The following is an 18,107-nucleotide window of genomic DNA, read 5'->3' as shown; positions in this document are numbered from 1 at the left end:
CACTAGTTGGAGTTAAGTGCGCGCGATTACGGTGTTGTTGAACTTCACCTGAATCGTGGCCGTCTTCATGTTGGCGTTCGGTGCCACAAAGTCATCCAGCGTGGTAACGGTACGCTCCGTGGAGCGATCGAACGGATAGCCCATGGCACGGCGATCCGGATACTTCTTGTCCCGCAATCCACAGAACGAGTGTGAGTCACTGCACGGTGCGTTACTGTAAAGAGAAAGCCATTAGTACAATAATGGTAGAATCGAGTATCGATTCGGCGTCGCCACCAACTTACGGATCGAGTTCCTGGGCAACGGAATCTTGCTCATAGTCGGAAACCATTGCAAACAAATCGAACTGAACACCCTCGGGCGCTCCCTTCGGAACGAGCATATGCTGGGGCCAGCCGCAACCGCAGAAACGGAACTGAGCCAAATCACCGGTGTCGGTCGGGGTGGATTTGGTACCGATCGCACGGAACGTCCGATCGTACGGGATGGTAACGCTGGATTGGTCCGACCGGCGTACAATCGTGTTCATGCCAGGATTCACTGTCACCCGAAAAAGAAGGAGAGCAATTGCCGAATATTAAATCATTGATCGTTAAAAAAAATCGTTAATGTGTCCGCCATCTTACGTGTCACCGTGGAAGTATCCATCTCGACGAAGTAAAGCCGCTGCTCGCGGAAGGTAAGTGGTGTACCACGCTCGTCCACCTTCGGTGCGATCCAGATGCGTAGCGTTCCCTTCCGGATGGCGCCCGAGTCATTGTTAACCTCTACGCGGAACGAGAACGGTGCGTGCTGCAGATGGGTGAACGACGCAAACACGTTACCCTGCGGACCGAAGTCCAAACCGGCGGCCAGATCCACTTGCGAACGCTGCCAGAAGGTAAGCAGCACGTTGGCGGGTGTGTTCGGTCGGGACAGTTGCACACCGACCGAGCTCACCGTGACACCCGGATTGCCCAGCTGCTGGGCGGTGTAGGGCGTCAGCTGATCCTTGTGCCGACGGAAGATACCGTCGATCATGCCGTGCCAGCGGTAGAAGATTGGATCACGCATTGCCGTGGTCACGTCACCCATCACACCGTACTCCTCCAGATAGCGTGAGTCCGGATCGTGAACGAAAGCGATCACATTGTGGCCCATATTGTGAAGGCTTCCGTACAGCTTGGCGTTCGGCGTAATGCTTGATGCTTCCACCACATCGCCCAGGATGTCGATACCGCGCTCCTCATCCAGCGGCAGGCGATTGCCGTCCTTATCCAGCACGAAACCTTGATCGATGGCCTCGTGAATGCGATCGCGCCAGCGTTCGAGATCGTTCACCGAGACGAACGTATTGTCGCCGACACGTTCGACGTCCTGCAGCGTAACGTTGGCCGCACGCGCTGGATAGGCGCGATTCGTTTGACTGCGAACCATCTTCGGGAAGTACGCTTCGACGATGGGTTCGCGGTAGTTGGTGAAATGGCGTACCTTCTTCAGTTTGGCACAGAACCGCTCGATGTTGTAGCGTGCGATCAGCTGGCTGTGCATGTAGAAGAACAGCTCACCGCGCCGATCCTTGCGCACAACCTCATCCGGTCCATCACCTGGGTATACCAAATGCCAGTGCCAGTGGTGCATGTTGACACCGATGTCCTCCCGGAAGTACGCCAGACGCTGCTCATCTTCACGGTCGGAAGCGGTGTAATTTGGTGGAATATCGATCACCATCTATAAAGCGAGAAGTTTATGATTCTGAAGCTCGAGATAGCTCTTACAACATTTTAACCCGATCGAGAGTACACACCCGATTTTCCTGCTGCACGACGGCACCTTCTTCGCGCAGTTTCGGGAACACGGCAGGATCGACAAACTGATCCGGGAACAGTGACACGATCGACGGAATGGTAACGTTCTTCGTGTCCTCACGGTGCTGCACGGCCACGGCCAAACCGTACTGGAACAAGACCGGGTTTAGCCGATCGCGGCAGTACGTAGCCACACTCATCAGCGTCTGTACGTCCGGCTGCTGCATGAACAGATTGATCAGAGCGGCGGCCGCATCACGATGCTTCGGTATGAACAGCGAAAACCCACCACGGCGTGGGATTCCATTTGCGAACGTCAGATCGGGCGTCGCCACCTGTCGCACCGGGATACGCTGTTCGGCATCGCTCGAAAAGCGTGACTGCAGTTCCGCTCCGATCGGACGGTACCGATCGGTGAGGAAGTCGTCCGGAAGGTCGATCACCGTCTTGCCGTCATCCTTCGGCAGGAAGGTCGGTTCCAGAGGGCGCTGCAACAGTGCCAACAGATTGTTCGCATCCGTCATGACTGAAAGCGGTACGGGAGAGCTGCTGACTCGAGGTTAGGGGAAACACGAAGCACGAGACGGTTGAGAGATGTATTTCGAGATCACACGACAACTTTATCAACAACTGTGTCACTGTTTGGGGTAGTGCTGAGCAGAACACAAACGCTGACTGACGGTTTGCCTGGTCCGGACGGGTACGTTTTATAGTGAAACGGTTAACCGCAGGTTTTGTTCCGATTAAGGCTCCTCCTGACTGCGCCTATCAGTGTGATTGTAAAAACCGCAATGTTCTTAACGGTGGCGATAACTTGCCCGCGCCATACTTACCGACATTCTCCTAGCAAAACGAGGTCAATTTTCGGACAGTTTAAGAAAAGAATAATTGTGCTGCGTTATCGTACTTTGTGTCTTTGATTTGAAGTACCACTTTTATTGGTCTCCTTCATGTGTGCATGTTTCTGGTAGTGGTGATAACACACATTCAACTACCGGCAACTTTTCGCTTGGATACGGTTTCACAGTTTGAATCCGCCGGCGATCTGCGAGCCAAGTTTTTGGGCAGCGTCTTTCGCCTTGCCAGCCGCATCCTCCACCTTCTTGGTGGCATCCTTCGGGTCGGGCGTGGTAACGGCATCCTTGTCCAGCTTGGGTGCATCCGGCAGAGCGGCCTTATCCTTCACCTTATCCGTTGCATCCTTTGCCGCATCCTTGGCAGCGTCGGTTTGGGCGTACACGGCACACACCAGCGCGAACAGTACGAATGCAACTGTAAGTTTCATATTGATTTACTTGAAGTTATACTGGGGCTTAACTGCGAAGCTTTTGCGTTGAAGATAGTCCGAACCGAACACTGATGCTCGATCTGGACGCGATCGGTAGCTTTTATAGGAGAAATCTAACCCCAGACCTGGCGGAAAATGTGTACAAATCAATTAGACTATCAGTGCGTCGCATCTAGCGGAACTAGAACGAACGCTGATATCTTACTAGCTGGCCGGTTGAGGTGCTCAGCACAATCCCCTTCCGACAATTAGAATACAATCGGTGTGGGAACGGATAAGACCGCGGCTGGTGCAACACGATTGCACGCAGGGAATGCCTCTATGTCTCGGCATAGCCCCAACCCTCTCCACTTCGGTAGAACTTCTTTCGAGATGTGCTTGTTAAGATGTCGAGCGGCGGGTTTTCATTGAACAAAATTTACGCAACAGCAGACCGATCGCATGCAAAGCACAATTAAAAGGCAGGCTTACAGTGGATGTTTCCGCAGTTTTTTAATGTAAAAGATTTCCGCGATTTTTCTACGATTGGGATTGCATCAGACAAAAGGGTGTGTTGTTTGTTTTTTGCGTGCATGATCAAAATGTGAGCTGGGTAAATATGAACTGGTTACAGATATAAAGAATAATATCTTGACAAAGTATACAGATACCTTTAATGTGTCGAATTAAATTTAGTTAGTAATGCGTTCTATACCAGGTTTGAAGATACGATCGGCATGACTCACACGTATAATCCGAAGATGCTTTGTGCGTTCCCTGACAATAGTGGGATGAGAATACATTGTTGACGGTTTTCTGGAGGGATGTAGCAGCGCTATTGGAAGCAACTAGAACGATTGTGTTTGCAGACTTTGTTGGCGGAGATTTGTAATTGTTTTGTTATTACAATGGAGTGGGTAACTTTCGTTGATTTCCACACGTGTAGGTCACACATTATTATTCGAGAGTGATACTGAACTTTAAAGCTGTGTTGTGTCTGGAAGTTTGTTATGATTCGTTGATACGGAAAAGTTTGAACGCTGAAAGCTTGCGTAATTTACGTAAGTTGGCCTTTTGTTCTTCGCAAGCGTTACAACCAGTCTTGGAAGTCCTCAACAATCCACGTCACCTGCCAGTCCATTATCCTGGCCATTTAGTCGAACCCATCAACGCCATCAGTTCATCATGTTTTGGACCTACCGCGCATCCTCTGTGTAGACTACCTGAAAATATTTTACAGACTTTGTCGTAAGTCTTGACGGTCATACCTAACTGGCCTGGGTAGTCTAACTCGGTTCACGGTTGTAAAATCACCGTAAGATTGTAAGATCTCTCTGAGGATCTTCTCCTCGAATGCGACTTAAAGGATTTCTTCTGTTTTTTTTTTCATAAAGTCCATTTGTAAGAACTGTACAATACTGGAACTATAACGGCTCTGCATAGTCCAGAAGTTGTTTTTGTTCACTGCTGCAATTATTACTTTGTTTAAATATTTGATTGCTCTTTTGGTTATGATCTGTTGTTATTCATTCAATCAAAGAAAAACATAATTTTTTCATAAATACTAATGAGTTTTAATAAAATAAGAATTCATCGTACGCCATGAATGACAAACAGTTTCACCCTGAAAATCAAACGGAAGCATACAGCTTGCCATCCCCTGAATAACATTTGCCGATAGCGCCATCTATGTGTCAAACTAGTAAACTATTATATTCAAATGGAGCGCCGGTGGATAGTAAAGAACCTTGAAAATCGATTGATTCTGATTTTTATTGCAATTTTGTGCATTAATTAAACAAAACAAGCTAAAGTTTTCATCCAAATTTATGATCAAAGTTTTCGCAGAGCAAATTCATTAAGGACAGCCAAAGTTTCTCATTTTTCGATACTTTTACGAACGAGAACCTCAATCGAATAAAATTTATCAAAGCGAAACCTTTTTTTTATAGTAAGATCATCTTTATTCTGCACTTTCGTTCATCGCATGTGATATCACTGTGTACATAAACTGTAATAAATAGATATATCTCGTTGCATACCGTGCTAAACTATCTCACTTCCTGTTTTTGTTATGTTCTGCGTAAGTGTACATAGGTGAGTGTGTGCTTTTAGTTGCGTTGTTTGATTTGCATAATGCACTCATCCAAAATTCAACTCAACTGGAGACAGTGAAATACGTCCATGAGACGCTTTACACGTTTCCACCGTGATTAAAATCAACCTTTTGCGGGAAGTGTCCCGAACTCGAGGTTAAAAATACAAAAACATTGTTTTTTCTGTCCACTTTACATTTTCCACAAGCAAAATGTAGTAACGATTGATAAGATGTGTGTGTAAAAAAAAACGATAACTACTTCCTTCTGAACGTTACGCTGGGCGGCCTCACGGGAAACCACGCTGAGGGTCCGCCGTAACGATCAAACCGTTCAGCTTTTGACTAGAACATACACTCGATTCGCTTGATTGGTCACAGTTTTCAGTGAGCCTGCGGTAATGGTAAAAGATCAGTGTAGAATATACAATTCGCGTAAATATACGTTGATATATAGATAAATAATTAAATATGCAAATGTGCTTACAGCAAACACACGATGGGGGCGATTCGCGAGACTGATGGGGTGCTCTCAAGAGGGAGTTTTGGCGGGGAAGGGGTTCGTAGGAGCTATGGGAGTATGGGGGAATGGAAGTAACAATAAACATACAGATTAGGAGATTAAAGAACCAAAAAAAGGTAAAGAAACCCATCTTGGAATCTGATTCCAAACAGTTTGGGCAGGGAGGAAGCACTGCTTATTTACAAAACATTCGCGCAGTTTCACATTTCGGTGTGTGAGAGGTTAGGATTGCCCAACGCGTTTCAAATAGTTTGGAAGCGCACGTGTTTGTGTGTTTGCGTTTGGTTTCACCAAAATTCTCATTCTCAAGAGGATCTTTACGATCGGGAGCATTGTGTGATGATTACATCGATATAAAATTCTACAATGGGTTTCGTTTGAAGCGATCACACTGTCGCCTCGATGAACAAACTACACGGGCACGGGGCCGTGTATGGATGTGTTTCCGGGTGTGTGCGTTTGTGAAGTAAAACATTCTGTTTTTTTTTGGTTTTGGGTGGATATGGTGCCGCTTAGTCCATTTCGCTCATGACGTGCAGCATTAAACGTTTGAAGGATCCACTCTGGTGGATCTTTTCGTTCGGTTCACCCATCGAGTTGACCCGGTACGCGAACTCTGGCTGTGGTGCAGGATGATTGGCGTTAGGCTTCTGTGAGATGTGAGAAAAAAATCAAGAAAAAAAAGGATGCATTAAAATCAGTAACATTAAAAATGCATTTGAAAGTTCTGTACTGAAAAAGAGCGACATTCAGGTAACAGTTAACTAAATTAATTTTATTTTTGAAAAACACTCACTATGATGCTTCTCCCTTACTATGAAGCTTAGACCTCAATATCAAGTTTTGACAATCTCACTGTGAAGTTCTGTCCTCCCTGTAAAAGTCTGTCCGCATAAAGTAACTCTGCCCTCACTGTGGAGTTTTTGGACGATGTGCCCTCAAGAAGTCCTTTACATGAAACTCTGTGCTATCAATGTAGCTTTTGATTCACTTATGGGCTCAGTTCTCACGAGTTTACTCTGCCCTCATAAAGTCACAAGGAAGATCTGATTTAACAAATCAGATCTGCCTTCACTAAGTCGCTTTGCTCTCAGAACGTAGCTCTGGTCTCGTAATGAAATCTTTGAAATACTTTGAAATACTGCCCTTGTTCTTTAGCTTTATCCATGCATTGAGGCTCAGTATTCAGATCAGCTCAGTGACAACGAAAGTCAGCTCTCACAAAGAAGCTCTGCCTTCACTAAGTACCTCTGGTCTCAGAACGTAGCTCTGACCTCATAATGGAATCACATGTGCCGTCACTGTGAAGCTCTGAAGTTCTCTCTTTCTGAAGCTCCGTAGGTCTCAAACTAGGAAGCTATCCCTTCCCTACATGGCCCTACAAAATTGCTTTGCTTTCTCTTTGAAGCTCTAGGTGGTTTTGCACGCTTTAGTTAGCTTTAGAACATCTACAAGCTCTTTGTCATCAATGAACCTGGAGTAACCAAGAGGTTTCAACTCTAAAAAATAAAGATCTACTCTTAAAAATGCTGACAACAATTTTCAAAAAAGGGATTTGCAAGTAATAAGTTTTTCAAGCCAAGTTTTTTTTTGGCAAATGATCCACATGGTTATGTGATCACGATGTGTTACGATTGAAATATTAAGTATTAATTATTGCGATTGAGTATTTAGTTTTTTCCTTGTGCTTTTCTTATATTATTGATAAGAAAACTACCTCATATTGGACATCAAAATATCTAAGAAATGTAACATCACAAACAAATCCATTATTTACTCAACGGAGGTTTAAAATTAATTTTGGCAGCCCCATAAATGTGACTCATAAATGATATTTATTTTATCGCTACAACCTACCTTTCCAGGCACTAAACGGTTCGGGGCGAAGGTTTTCGGCTGAATCGGATTCGGCACCTCCTGCAGACCTTCGCCAGTTCCTTCCTGCAGCGCACGGTACGTTTCGCTTTTGCATGGATCAAACACGACGGTTTTCTTGTAGCTGAATAGACGCCGACAAAATTCGTAATACGTAATATTCAACCACCCAAGCGCATGGTCGTGTGGTTGGGTTAGATTATTTTTTTCCACCATCATCACATTACGTTCCGTTTGGCGGTTTGGTTGGGCGCATGTTTATTTGAAAGGTTTGTGTTTTTGTTTGTGCCAAATGGAAGGAAAATTTTATTTTTGGCAATCAGCAATGGGGGGATTTTTTTTGTAACACCCAGCGCGCATGGTACGAGAAAATGGCGAATTTTCAACAGCCGAACGTGTACGTTGTTCAGGTGTTCAGGCGAACGGGTGTTTTAACGTTTCGTTCATGGCAGTGCATTTAATGGCATTTTGGGAGGAGAATGTATGGGGTTTTGTTTTCGTTTTTGCAACGTTGAACACATTCGCGTAAGTGTCGCGACCGTCAATGGAGCAGAACGCCCGACACGCCAAATGTGAATTGTGTCATAAATGGTACAAGTTTAGAAAATGTTGAAACGAATTTATGTGTAAGTAGGTCGAATCGCCACGCATTTCGCATGATGGATGGATGGTGGGTGTATTATTTTTGGAGAGTTGTTTTGAGATAAAAAAAAGGAAGAGAAGAAAATGATACTTTGTTAGATAAACTGGTAAGATTTTTGTGGGCGTAGCGGATGCTGTAGAGCACGGTCGGACACAAGATTTTAACAACAAAACAAGATCAACAACGACAACAACATTTATTAAAGAAATAACAACAAACGAGAATTTCTATCCAACAACTAACAAGCAAAACGGAACAGAATAACCATATCTCTTTAAATTCTAGTTCTAGTTTGAAAAATTGGTCCAATTTCTTATAAAATAACGTCAAACTTTGAGTAGTAGCAATTTTTGAAGCATTTAAAATATAATTTTTGGTCCTTTCGTTTCTTTAGGCAAAGCTTAAGCGTAGTAAATTTGGTCGTTCTGTTACGCTTTTTCCTTTCCGTTCGCTTCACAATATCACACATACAAAATCACAATAAACAAGCATATATGTACACTCTGGCAAAGAGTATTTGTAGTTTGATTCGGTCTCCCGATCGTGTTCCCGTCCACTAAGCGTGCGAGTCAGCGAAACCGAAGAATGCCGATTATTTTGGGCACCGAGGAAAAAAAAAAATGGACCCACTGTCCACACGCTCCAAGTGGACGGAGACCACTCGAGTGGGTTCTTAATTTAGACGATTCGCAACAATCTCCAAGTGAGCATGCAGCACGGTGCTGCGGTGGCGTTCGTTAGCTCGGGAGTACATTTTTCAATTAGATAATGAAAAGCAGCTGATGAAAATGGGGTGTCTCTTGGAGCTGATGAGGGGTGAAGGTATGGGAGGGGAAACTCTACTTGTTGGGGAGGCAGAACACACGCAGAAGAAGAAACAGACAAGATATCTTGGAAGACGCGCTCATGGGTGTGTTGAGGGTTGAGCAGGCTGGCTGTAGTAGTGGGATGATGACGGGTCGACGACCATTTGGTACGAGTCCGGCAGCGGAGGCACCGGTGGTGGACTGAGCGTTTGCTGACGGGAGGTACGGCCGGACGATGTGGAGGCGTACGATTGGAAGGGATATTGCTTGTGAAGCTGACGTTCCTGCTCAAGGCGTCGCTGCTCTTCCAGGATCTTTTGCTTCTGCTTCAGGAAGGACAGATCGATGAATATGCTGCAATCGGAGAAGGTCAGCTATGATTTGGTGCCGATAGTTGTAGAGGTGGGTGACCTTAGGTGGGTGAGGTGGGAGAGTTGGGATTCGTTTTCTGACAGATTTTAAAAAGAGAGAGAAAAGGGTTCTACGAGGAACTTCCTGATATCCTTTAATGATCGACACTCAATAGCGACTAAACTCCAATATTACATAAGAATACAAATTAGCGACATCGAAAGCAGTTAAATTTAGAGTTTCATTTCTGTGCCTAACATACGGTTTCTTGTCTATTTTCTTATGCATGAGCTACAATCGATGTTGCGTATAGAGGCAACGTTTTGGAACGTTTTGCGCACGGTAAGGGCTAAAGAAAAGAGGGTAAGAAAGGACTAGAGGATGGCAAGGAGGAACGAAAGTGAGCAGCGTAAGATGAGTTTGCAAGACTAACAAAATGGAATGGTTTGTGCAAAGCTTTCATCGCTGATTAAGCTAAATTCTCGTTTGTATAGGTGCTTTGTTAAAGCGCAAAGCAAAGTCACACACACACACAATTTCACATAATCGATCCAACCGATAATAGCAACACTTCAAAAGAAAGCAGCACCAATTAGGAGCAAAATAAAAGAAAATCAAGTAAAGAAACAACGAAACATAATCCATAGCAGTGCCACGATCCAAACCACAGCTCTATACTACAACCGTAACCGATGCATTACCCTTCAATTTTCGTTGGCCGATGGCGATTGGTGTATCCGTTCGATCTAGTTGTACGTTCGTGTGCATGGAAAAGTTTAAAAAGTCATTTGATTTGCATAGAATAAATTGATACGTGTGGTGGAAAATTTTGTAACTGGAGTTTCGTGGTGGGAAAATGGGGAGGAAAAAGTGCAGTCTGGAAAGTTGATCAGTATTTTAGTGACTTATGCAGTTGACACAAGTTTACAAGTAGATGTTTGAATAGAAAATGTAAACTCATGGCTTTAATTGATTGATTTTCAATTACTTCAGTAGTACCCTAAACAAATAGTGCTTTTACAGCATAGCAATGGAGGCGCATGATACTTTACTCTACGAATAATTTTTTTTACTTTCAATTGAAATTTATTATACTGTTTTCAAACTACTGCATCGAATCATTCTCTAAGGCTACAAAATTATTATTTTTATTTTATGTTCACCATAAAAACCAGTGGACAATATCAACTTTCCACACAATCACTGGAATTGGAGATTTTTTTTCTTTTTGCACGTTTTCCTACGGGAAGGTATCAAACTCGCCAGCTGCTACTTACGGAACGGTTTGTGTCTGCGACTGTGGAGCACTCTGTCTGATCGTGTTTTCAATGTTGCTGTCCGAGTACAGTCCGATCGGTGAGTTGAACTGCTTGTGAACGACCTGCGAAGAAGGTTTGTTTGCATTATTTAATAACTCATTCGTAATGGTTTTCATTTGATGAAAGTTACAAAACAAGATGTAAAACAAGAGAGAAAAAATTGTAAGCGGTGAGGAACAAAAAGGAAAACAAAGTAAACAAGAAGAAAAAAACATAAAACAAAAGAAACTGAATGAACAAAAACACAAACAAACGCATGTAAATGTAACGTAAACAAAGAATAAATCCGCACAACAACAAAACATAAATAAATGAACACAAAGCATTATGAAAAAAGTGTTGAAAAAAAAGGGTAAAAGGTGGTGAAAGAAAACAGACACATAGTAACGTAGAGTAGTCCGAACACTCCTTTGTTGTTGATGCAGTACGAAGAAAAGGAATTCTTCTTGTTGGACGTGGAAAGTAGATAAGTGTGTTGTAGATAAGGAGGGCCGTTTCCAAAGGCTTTTATTGGGAAGTGTGAAGCGAAATTTGGAACTCGTACAAAAAACCAATCCAGCAGCAAGAAGAAGTTCAAGAAGAAACACACACACACACATACAGAAACATACAAACAAATTATATAAACACACAAAGTCAGTCAACAAAAAGGAAGCGAAAAAGAGAAGAGAACCAAACGTAGAGAGTAGAAAAGCACCTTCGGACCGGCCGGTGGCTCTTCGCCAATCACTCGATGAATCACAGTTTCAGCGAGCTGCATGTGTATGCGTTCGATCGATGGGATGAGGGATGGTTTGTTGTAGTGGTGGTTGTTGTTTTGGGGTAGACATTTGGGGTTGGGTGTATTAAATCAATAATTTGTTATCATAATCAATGTAAAGGAAGGACATAAATATAGCATTTTGTTTGGTTGTTTTATGGATTGCCAACAAACGGTGCGATCGTGTGTGTGTGTGCGAATAGGTGTAACGAACGGGGTGGTCATAGATCGAGATGAACGACATGACGAAAAAAGAGAAGAGGGAAGAACAGAAAGATTAAGCCACGGGCGTAACATTTTCAACGCGTTGGGGTGGATAAATATTCATTTCGGTTGGCCAGTATCGATTTCGTTGAAAGCTAGTTTATTGAAAGACTACTATCCTAAGAAAAAGAAAACACAAAACACTAAAGGATACTCCGACATTACGGTGTCGCGGAGGATTTGAAAGGGGAAAAAACGCTTCTAAATATAATAAGTGATATAATATGCGTGTGTGTATGGAGGGGTTAACCCTGTTAAAGTTCACTAAATAAATTCCCAAAGATTGCGAATATCCTGCCAAATGAATCAAACTCCAGGAAGTGAAAGGATACCCGGGTAGATATATGGAGGAGTTGGTGGTGCAACAAGTGTATAATTGTATTGGGTGGCCGTCCCGGTATCGGCACGTGCCCTCGCCGACGGTGGTATCGCTGATCGCTTAACGCCAGTACTGCTGTACCTTCTGTTTCATCAGTGTGTCTGTGTAGTCATGTGCAGGCGGGGCGCGCATGGCCGGGTTCGGGTGGTGTCTGAGGTACGACTCTGTCGGAAGCGTATCCTTCTTCGGTACTTTCGCACCGGGCAGGACTAGTGGCGTGGTACGGTACGGCTGGAATGAGGAATTTCGAGAGAGAAAGAGAGAGAGAGAGAAAGAGAAAAAGATAGAAAAAAACACACACAAAGGTTTAGCAAACACAAAACAAAAACCAAAACATTCATTGTATTTAAAGGGAAATGTGTGCATATAACCGTTTTGTTTTTGTTAAATGGGTGCCTCAAGAGGAAAACTGTTGTCTTATAGAATTCTGCCAAATTTTGTCACCTAAGCACTTCGGGTAACACCTTAATGGATGAAAAACGCTTAACATCGCACAAAAAGATTTGCCCTAAGAGAACGAAATTTTCCTTTTTTTTGCTCCCTTGAATTATTTCGGCTACGGTAAATTAGCCCTGTAATGAAGTCCACATGGCCTTCTCTCGTGATCGCGTCGCTCGTGTTCGTTTGATTCGTTGCCGTGTTGTGTTCGAACGGTTCGTTTCATACAGGAATGCCGAAAGGCAAACAAATTTTCCCCCGATTCCCTAATACTCACCACCCGGGTGGTGAGCTAGTGAAAAAAGGGAAAGTTGTGCTTAGTAAACAATGGTTCAACCAAAAAATAAACCTTCAACGCTCGTGCCAACAGTAAACAGAACCACGAAATGCTCATACACATTTGCAACTGTGTGTGCGTGTGTTATAATACACATTAATAAAGGTTGAATCAAGCAAGCAAGCAAGCGATCGTGCATCAAATCGTGCCAACGATCGTGTGAAAAAAGATGGGTTAAAAACAAGTGAGAGAAAAACAAATCACAATCCTTGAATATGCTCCCAGTACAGTGTGCTGGCGAAGGTTTGCCCTTAAGTAAATGAATGAAATGTATTTTTAGGCAAGTAATTTTATGTCGCGTGTCCATGCAACCGCTAGCAACAGGGCATCGAGCTAACGGTGACCTCGACGAGCAGGATTTGTGTTTTCTCGAAAAATCTATGTCAATGTCATGCACGGTCCACATCGACAGGGAGCTGGTGCTTGAGGGAAGTGGTGAGTGGGGGTCTAATAAATTATAATATTTTTTGCAAGCTTGTGAAAAATATTCAAGGACAGGAGTTATAATTTAACGGTCAAACAATCTTGAGCTGGTTGTATTTTTAACCAGAAGATCATATATTTTTTTCAATTAACAGATGGTTTGTGGTTTTATCGTTCAGGGGTTTCAAATAATACAACAAAAATTACAAAACATGTACAGGGAACGTAATCACGTTTAGGACAACACACTCTGAAAGTGTTTGCAATTGCATTACATTAGTACAGCAGCTTCATTGAGGCAAGAAAGCAGCAGCCAAACAACCGACATCTCTGTTTAGCTTGCTTATGAACAGATTTTAAAAAAATAGCCGATTTAAATGAATGAAACCTATTTTGAGAAAATTTCAAACGCTTCACACTCACAAAAATTTCAACTTCGTTACTTTCGATTACTGATCACCGTCTGACTATTCATATTCGCACTAAATACGTTTATACACGCTAGTTACGTTCTTATCTCTAGCTACAACATTGCTTTTGTGAAATCATGTGCGGTTTTTGTGTTGTAATCTGAGAACTTTTCACTTAGGTATTTATGTAGAAACAATGTGCTTCCGTGCATGAAGCCTTGTGATTTGATTTAAGTCATAAGACAATTTTATTGAATTTGTTGAAAAATTGTCGCAAGCTAATGTAGCATTTTGACATTTTCTACTGATTGCATAACCGTTTGCTTGCGAGAGTCACATTCTACATTAGCGGTACCAATTTGCCCTCCAAATGGTCACCTCCATCTTTCTTTCTGTTCCAGCATTCACTCAGCGAACAGTCAAACGAGCGCGTTGAAAGGCAAACGTCGCAGTACCAGGGGAAGAGAAAGTGAAGGAAAAATCTGGCAAACATTTTCCACCCAGCACCCAGCGAATGGCCACTGGTCATCCGGCCAAACGAGAGCTGGAGGGCACTGGTAGGGTTTCCTTATTTTTAGAACATGAAACCATAACCTCCACAGCGAAGGCAAAGCGAGCGTGATACATGGTGGTCGATGTACAAACAACCGCACAAAATGTAGAAATCATTGGAACATGGGTTTTGCTTCTTATGTCACTCACAACGGACTGTGATTTATCGGCCATCGGATTGGTATGCAAAAATTTGTTGTAGAAACTGACTAGCGTACATTCGTAGAATGTATTTGATAAATTGGAGAAGCACAAGCCGTGCTGGCAAAATTTTTATAGGGCTCGTTCGCGCTGGTTTATCGTTTGTACCAAACGATCAGCAAACTCTCGAAAAAATCGTTAAGAAAAGCGTTTGATTTACGATCGTACGCTTTCGATCACTCTAGATACACACGCTGACTAAGGCTGTAACGTGCGTCAGCATTAACCTTCAACGGTCAAAAGAATCAATCGACAACTTGCTAAGCACGGTTTAACTAATCGCTTATCTTCGTGGAGATAGTTCACAGTTCGGCTAATGAAGATGCTGCTTTTCTACGAACCACTTAGTTTGTACAACCGTGTAAAGAAACATTCTCACTCAACACAAGTCTTTAAGATCACATGTATGATAGGCCATCAACTATAACTCAACTAGACTGCAAGAACTCGTACAATCTCACAAAACAACACGTACACACGTTGGAAGCTTACTTGATAATCAATTTGAGCCTCGTCGTAGTTTTCATTTCGATGCGCGAAATGAATGAACGCGGGCGAACCACGGTACTGATATGCGGCGGCCATCTTCTTTACGAGCAAGAGCAAGCAACGGATTTAAAACCTTTCGGTAAAAAGCGCGAATAAACGAACTAAACTAAACTCCTTAAAATAGAGCCACAAAAAATGGTTACTAGGCAACACTGGAGTCTATGAAACTGTGTGTGTGTGTGTGTACTTGTGTATACACGATCGCGCGCACTATGCAAGCAAGCAAGATCAGATCCGTCTGTGTAGATTTCCCGAGCACAACTGACCGAAGCACTGTGGCTGGTCGATTCCAAATGGAAAATCTTCGACGCTCTGGTTTGACCGATCGATGGAGGCCGAAGAAAATTGTAAGGAAGGGAAGAGGAGGAGGGAGAGGAAGCTTTCCTTTCCTTTCATTCTAATGGCGTAGTTTGCCGTTTTAGCGTTCACCAAGGATCAGGACGCGCAGCCGTGTGGGTGAGCTGATTGCGTCTGTGTACGTCTTTTTAGACGATGACGTCCGGTTGATACGATCCGGCTACGGCATCAACGGTGTGGTAGGAGAAGAAATATGTACTCCCGAAAGTAAAAATCGACGCAAAAAAACACAGCAAGACAAAAACCCAGTTGCTGGGAAGGCGCAAAATCCGATGTACACGCAACGAATATGTTCGCACGCACGCGGGAAAGGTGTGCGTCCCTCGAGTCGCGAGGTCCGAAGTGTGGTCAAGTTTGTTTACGTATAGCTGGTGATGGGTTTTCCAACGTTCTTTACAGCGCTACGATCGGGGCTGGGTGCGTAACGTTGTCGATGGAGTTGGGCTAAGGCGATTGATCTCTCGAGCTCTCGGCACGGTTTTCCACACAATTATGGATGTGCAAAATGGGAAAAAGAACCAGAACCTCTGTTCAATGCGACTTAATGGACGGACGTAAAGGGTTGTTGTTTATTTTGACTACATGGGGAAAAAATTATGGTAAGTCGATATTCCCTTGCTTTGCTCCCGTTCATGGGGTAATGTATGGGAAAGCCGTGTTGCATAATAGTTCCGTCCTAGAGGGTTGTCTCCGTAAAATAGACATAATTTTGACAGATCATGATGGCCATGTTCGAATAATGGTTATGATAGTTATGTAGCTTAGTAAACTGACGGTTAACATGGATGTCCTGAAAGAAGGCAACTGAAAATTTGATTTTATATATAATATGTTCAGATACCATTTTGTATCTGTAGAATTGATGCAGCTAGAAACAGAATAAGGAACGATCTATATTAGAAGATTTATTTTTTACTATCTGTGTCTCTATCTTTTGCTCTATCGAACCTTCACCTGGCAGGACAGGGGAAGGCTCATCAGGACAGTTCACATGTAATGAGGACTGGCTATTTATTTCTTCCTGTCCAATCTCTTGGAGTTTGACAACGCCTTATCTTTTTGTACTTCTATATTCGAGCCTATTAATTGATGCCATGTTCTGTATATTATTTATCATGAAGTATTACGGCACGTCACCGTATTGTCAATGATGTCATGTTCAAGTGTTTAGATATTTTTAAAAGAAGAAATTTCTTAATATTTATCATTGCACATCAACCGAGTATGCCCGGGATAAGATAAAGAATAAGGAAGAAATGCCTTATCATTATGTTTATACAATTTAGTCGTCATAATCGGTGTTGAGGAGCGGCCCGATGGTATAGGCGACAGCGGCGCCAGTTTTCAAACGGCAGGACCGGGGTTCAAATTCCATCCGGACCGTCCCCCCGTAGTGAGGACTGAATAACCAACTACGTGCTATCGGCAAGTCTAGTACGGCATTCGACGGCCGACGTGATCTTAGAGGTCGTTAAGTCAAGAAGAAGAAGAAGCGGTGTAGACAGTACGGCATTGTAACGTCATAATTCATTATAAAAAAAAAAATCAATAAATAAATAAAATAAACGTTACGCTTCTTGGTCCCAGAAGTCAGGACATCTAGCCATACGATGGAGTAGATCTTGGTTGTCCAGAGTGGGCAATGGTGTACAAAATCGTTAGTTAGAGCCATCCTTGTTTAAGTAATAAACAATCTCTAAGAATCAATCAGAAAACATTCGTGACTCGAAACAGGAAACAACTATCTGAAGAAGTTTAATTTTCTTCGAAATCCAAAATTATCTATTTTTTAGTAGTCATACGTCCTACAAGATCAGGCTAAGATATGTCAAATGTTCTGTTTTGCTTCTAAACTCAGTAATAATTATGGGCCGTATGAGCCATCGGTGTTGTAATGCTATTTTGCCGAATAAATTTGATTGTTTTAATTTAAATTAAATTGTATTCTCTTCATTTGGATGTCTACTACAGCTAAACTGTTATAGCATTTAACACATTTGATTTATTTATCATGAAAAAGAAAATAACTTATTAGCATTAACCAGCTCACGCTTTTCATCAATGATATAATAAAACAGCCTTAAAAATAATATTTGATCCATTTATCAACAACGAAAGATCAAAGTCATGAAACCAACCTGTAACAGCTGGCAGCAAGAAGGAAAACATATTTTTTTTACAAACTTTTTGACCCGAGTGCATGAATCGGTGCCAAGGAAACCACCACCAAGAAATAATTCATTTTTTGGAAGATTTTCTTCCCCTTTTTGGATTGTTTTTAAAGTTCCAGCGCAAAGACAGTGGGTGAAAAATCTGACATGTTGCCGTAATTCGTGTGGCCAGTTATTACTTTCGGTCAAGGCAATTAAATGAAGCGCAGTAGAATAAAACAGTTTAATTACTACGTTGTCGCGCATCCTCTTGTTTGTAGCTTGAAAGAAAAAGGAGAAATACATGCTAAAACATACCGTGACCATACGGTCATACCCTGTTGGTCCGAGGACGAGGACTTTTCGCGTGACCTCATTTATTTCGAATGGTCGAGAAATTATTTTTAGCGACCGTGATGAGGAGAGCGGTGCCAGGGGAAGGTACTACATTGGGAGAACGGAAACTCAAAGGGAAAGTCATCCGTCGGAACAGAGTGAGAAGCTGGCTAAAATTATCATCATCCTTTAGCGTACCGACGACCACTTGCGGCCGTAGCGAAGGTGTGGAGAGTTTTGCTTGAACCTGAGTCTATGTTTGCAGATGGTGAAGCGAAGGTCTTG

General features: G+C 43.0%; 4 protein-coding genes across 7 annotated transcripts in view; 1 reads left to right on the top strand and 3 right to left on the bottom strand.

Moving 5' to 3' along the window:
- LOC126562617 (peroxisomal targeting signal 2 receptor) overlaps positions 1–18,107 on the top strand; it is a 491,929-nt gene that overhangs the window by 407,031 nt on the left and 66,791 nt on the right. The window lies entirely within an intron of this gene.
- Positions 13–2,317, bottom strand: LOC126561772 (phenoloxidase 8-like). The gene is made up of 4 exons (XM_050218088.1): positions 1,787–2,317; positions 627–1,710; positions 285–540; positions 13–214 (listed from the first exon to the last, which is right to left on the bottom strand). Exons 1-4 carry the CDS (start codon positions 2,309–2,311, stop codon positions 13–15), a joined length of 2,067 nt encoding a protein of 688 aa, XP_050074045.1. The 5' UTR covers positions 2,312–2,317.
- Positions 2,809–3,152, bottom strand: LOC126563415 (uncharacterized). Its single transcript, XM_050220059.1, has one exon. The coding sequence runs from the start codon at positions 3,070–3,072 to the stop codon at positions 2,809–2,811; it is 264 nt and encodes an 87-aa protein (XP_050076016.1). The 5' UTR covers positions 3,073–3,152.
- LOC126562338 (PDZ and LIM domain protein 3) overlaps positions 6,185–18,107 on the bottom strand; it is a 427,281-nt gene continuing 415,358 nt past the window's right edge. For 2 of the 4 annotated variants that reach the window (XM_050218809.1, XM_050218808.1), the window contains 6 exons: positions 12,151–12,300; positions 11,364–11,420; positions 10,625–10,728; positions 10,049–10,093; positions 7,530–7,671; positions 6,185–6,322 (listed from right to left, as the gene is read on the bottom strand). In XM_050218809.1, the coding sequence (XP_050074766.1) occupies positions 6,185–6,322; positions 7,530–7,671; positions 10,049–10,093; positions 10,625–10,728; positions 11,364–11,420; positions 12,151–12,300 (636 nt within the window). The remainder of the gene's footprint in view (positions 6,323–7,529; positions 7,672–10,048; positions 10,094–10,624; positions 10,729–11,363; positions 11,421–12,150; positions 12,301–18,107) is intronic. The other 2 variants (XM_050218810.1, XM_050218811.1) reach the window with 2 other exon arrangements.

The sequence above is a fragment of the Anopheles maculipalpis genome, chromosome 3RL (assembly GCF_943734695.1).
Source record: "Anopheles maculipalpis chromosome 3RL, idAnoMacuDA_375_x, whole genome shotgun sequence".
Taxonomy (NCBI): Eukaryota; Metazoa; Arthropoda; class Insecta; order Diptera; family Culicidae; genus Anopheles; species Anopheles maculipalpis.
This window is presented reverse-complemented; position numbering and strand designations above follow the sequence as displayed.

Coding starts and splice junctions, on each gene's coding strand:
- LOC126561772 (XM_050218088.1), bottom strand. CDS start 2,311: ATGACGGATGCGAACAATCTGTTGGCACTGTTGCAGCGCCCTCTGGAA. Junction 541..626: donor GGATACTTCCACGGTGACAC/GTAAGATGGCGG, acceptor TTCGGGTGACAG/TGAATCCTGGCATGAACACG. Junction 215..284: donor GTTGCCCAGGAACTCGATCC/GTAAGTTGGTGG, acceptor TTCTCTTTACAG/TAACGCACCGTGCAGTGACT.
- LOC126563415 (XM_050220059.1), bottom strand. CDS start 3,072: ATGAAACTTACAGTTGCATTCGTACTGTTCGCGCTGGTGTGTGCCGTG.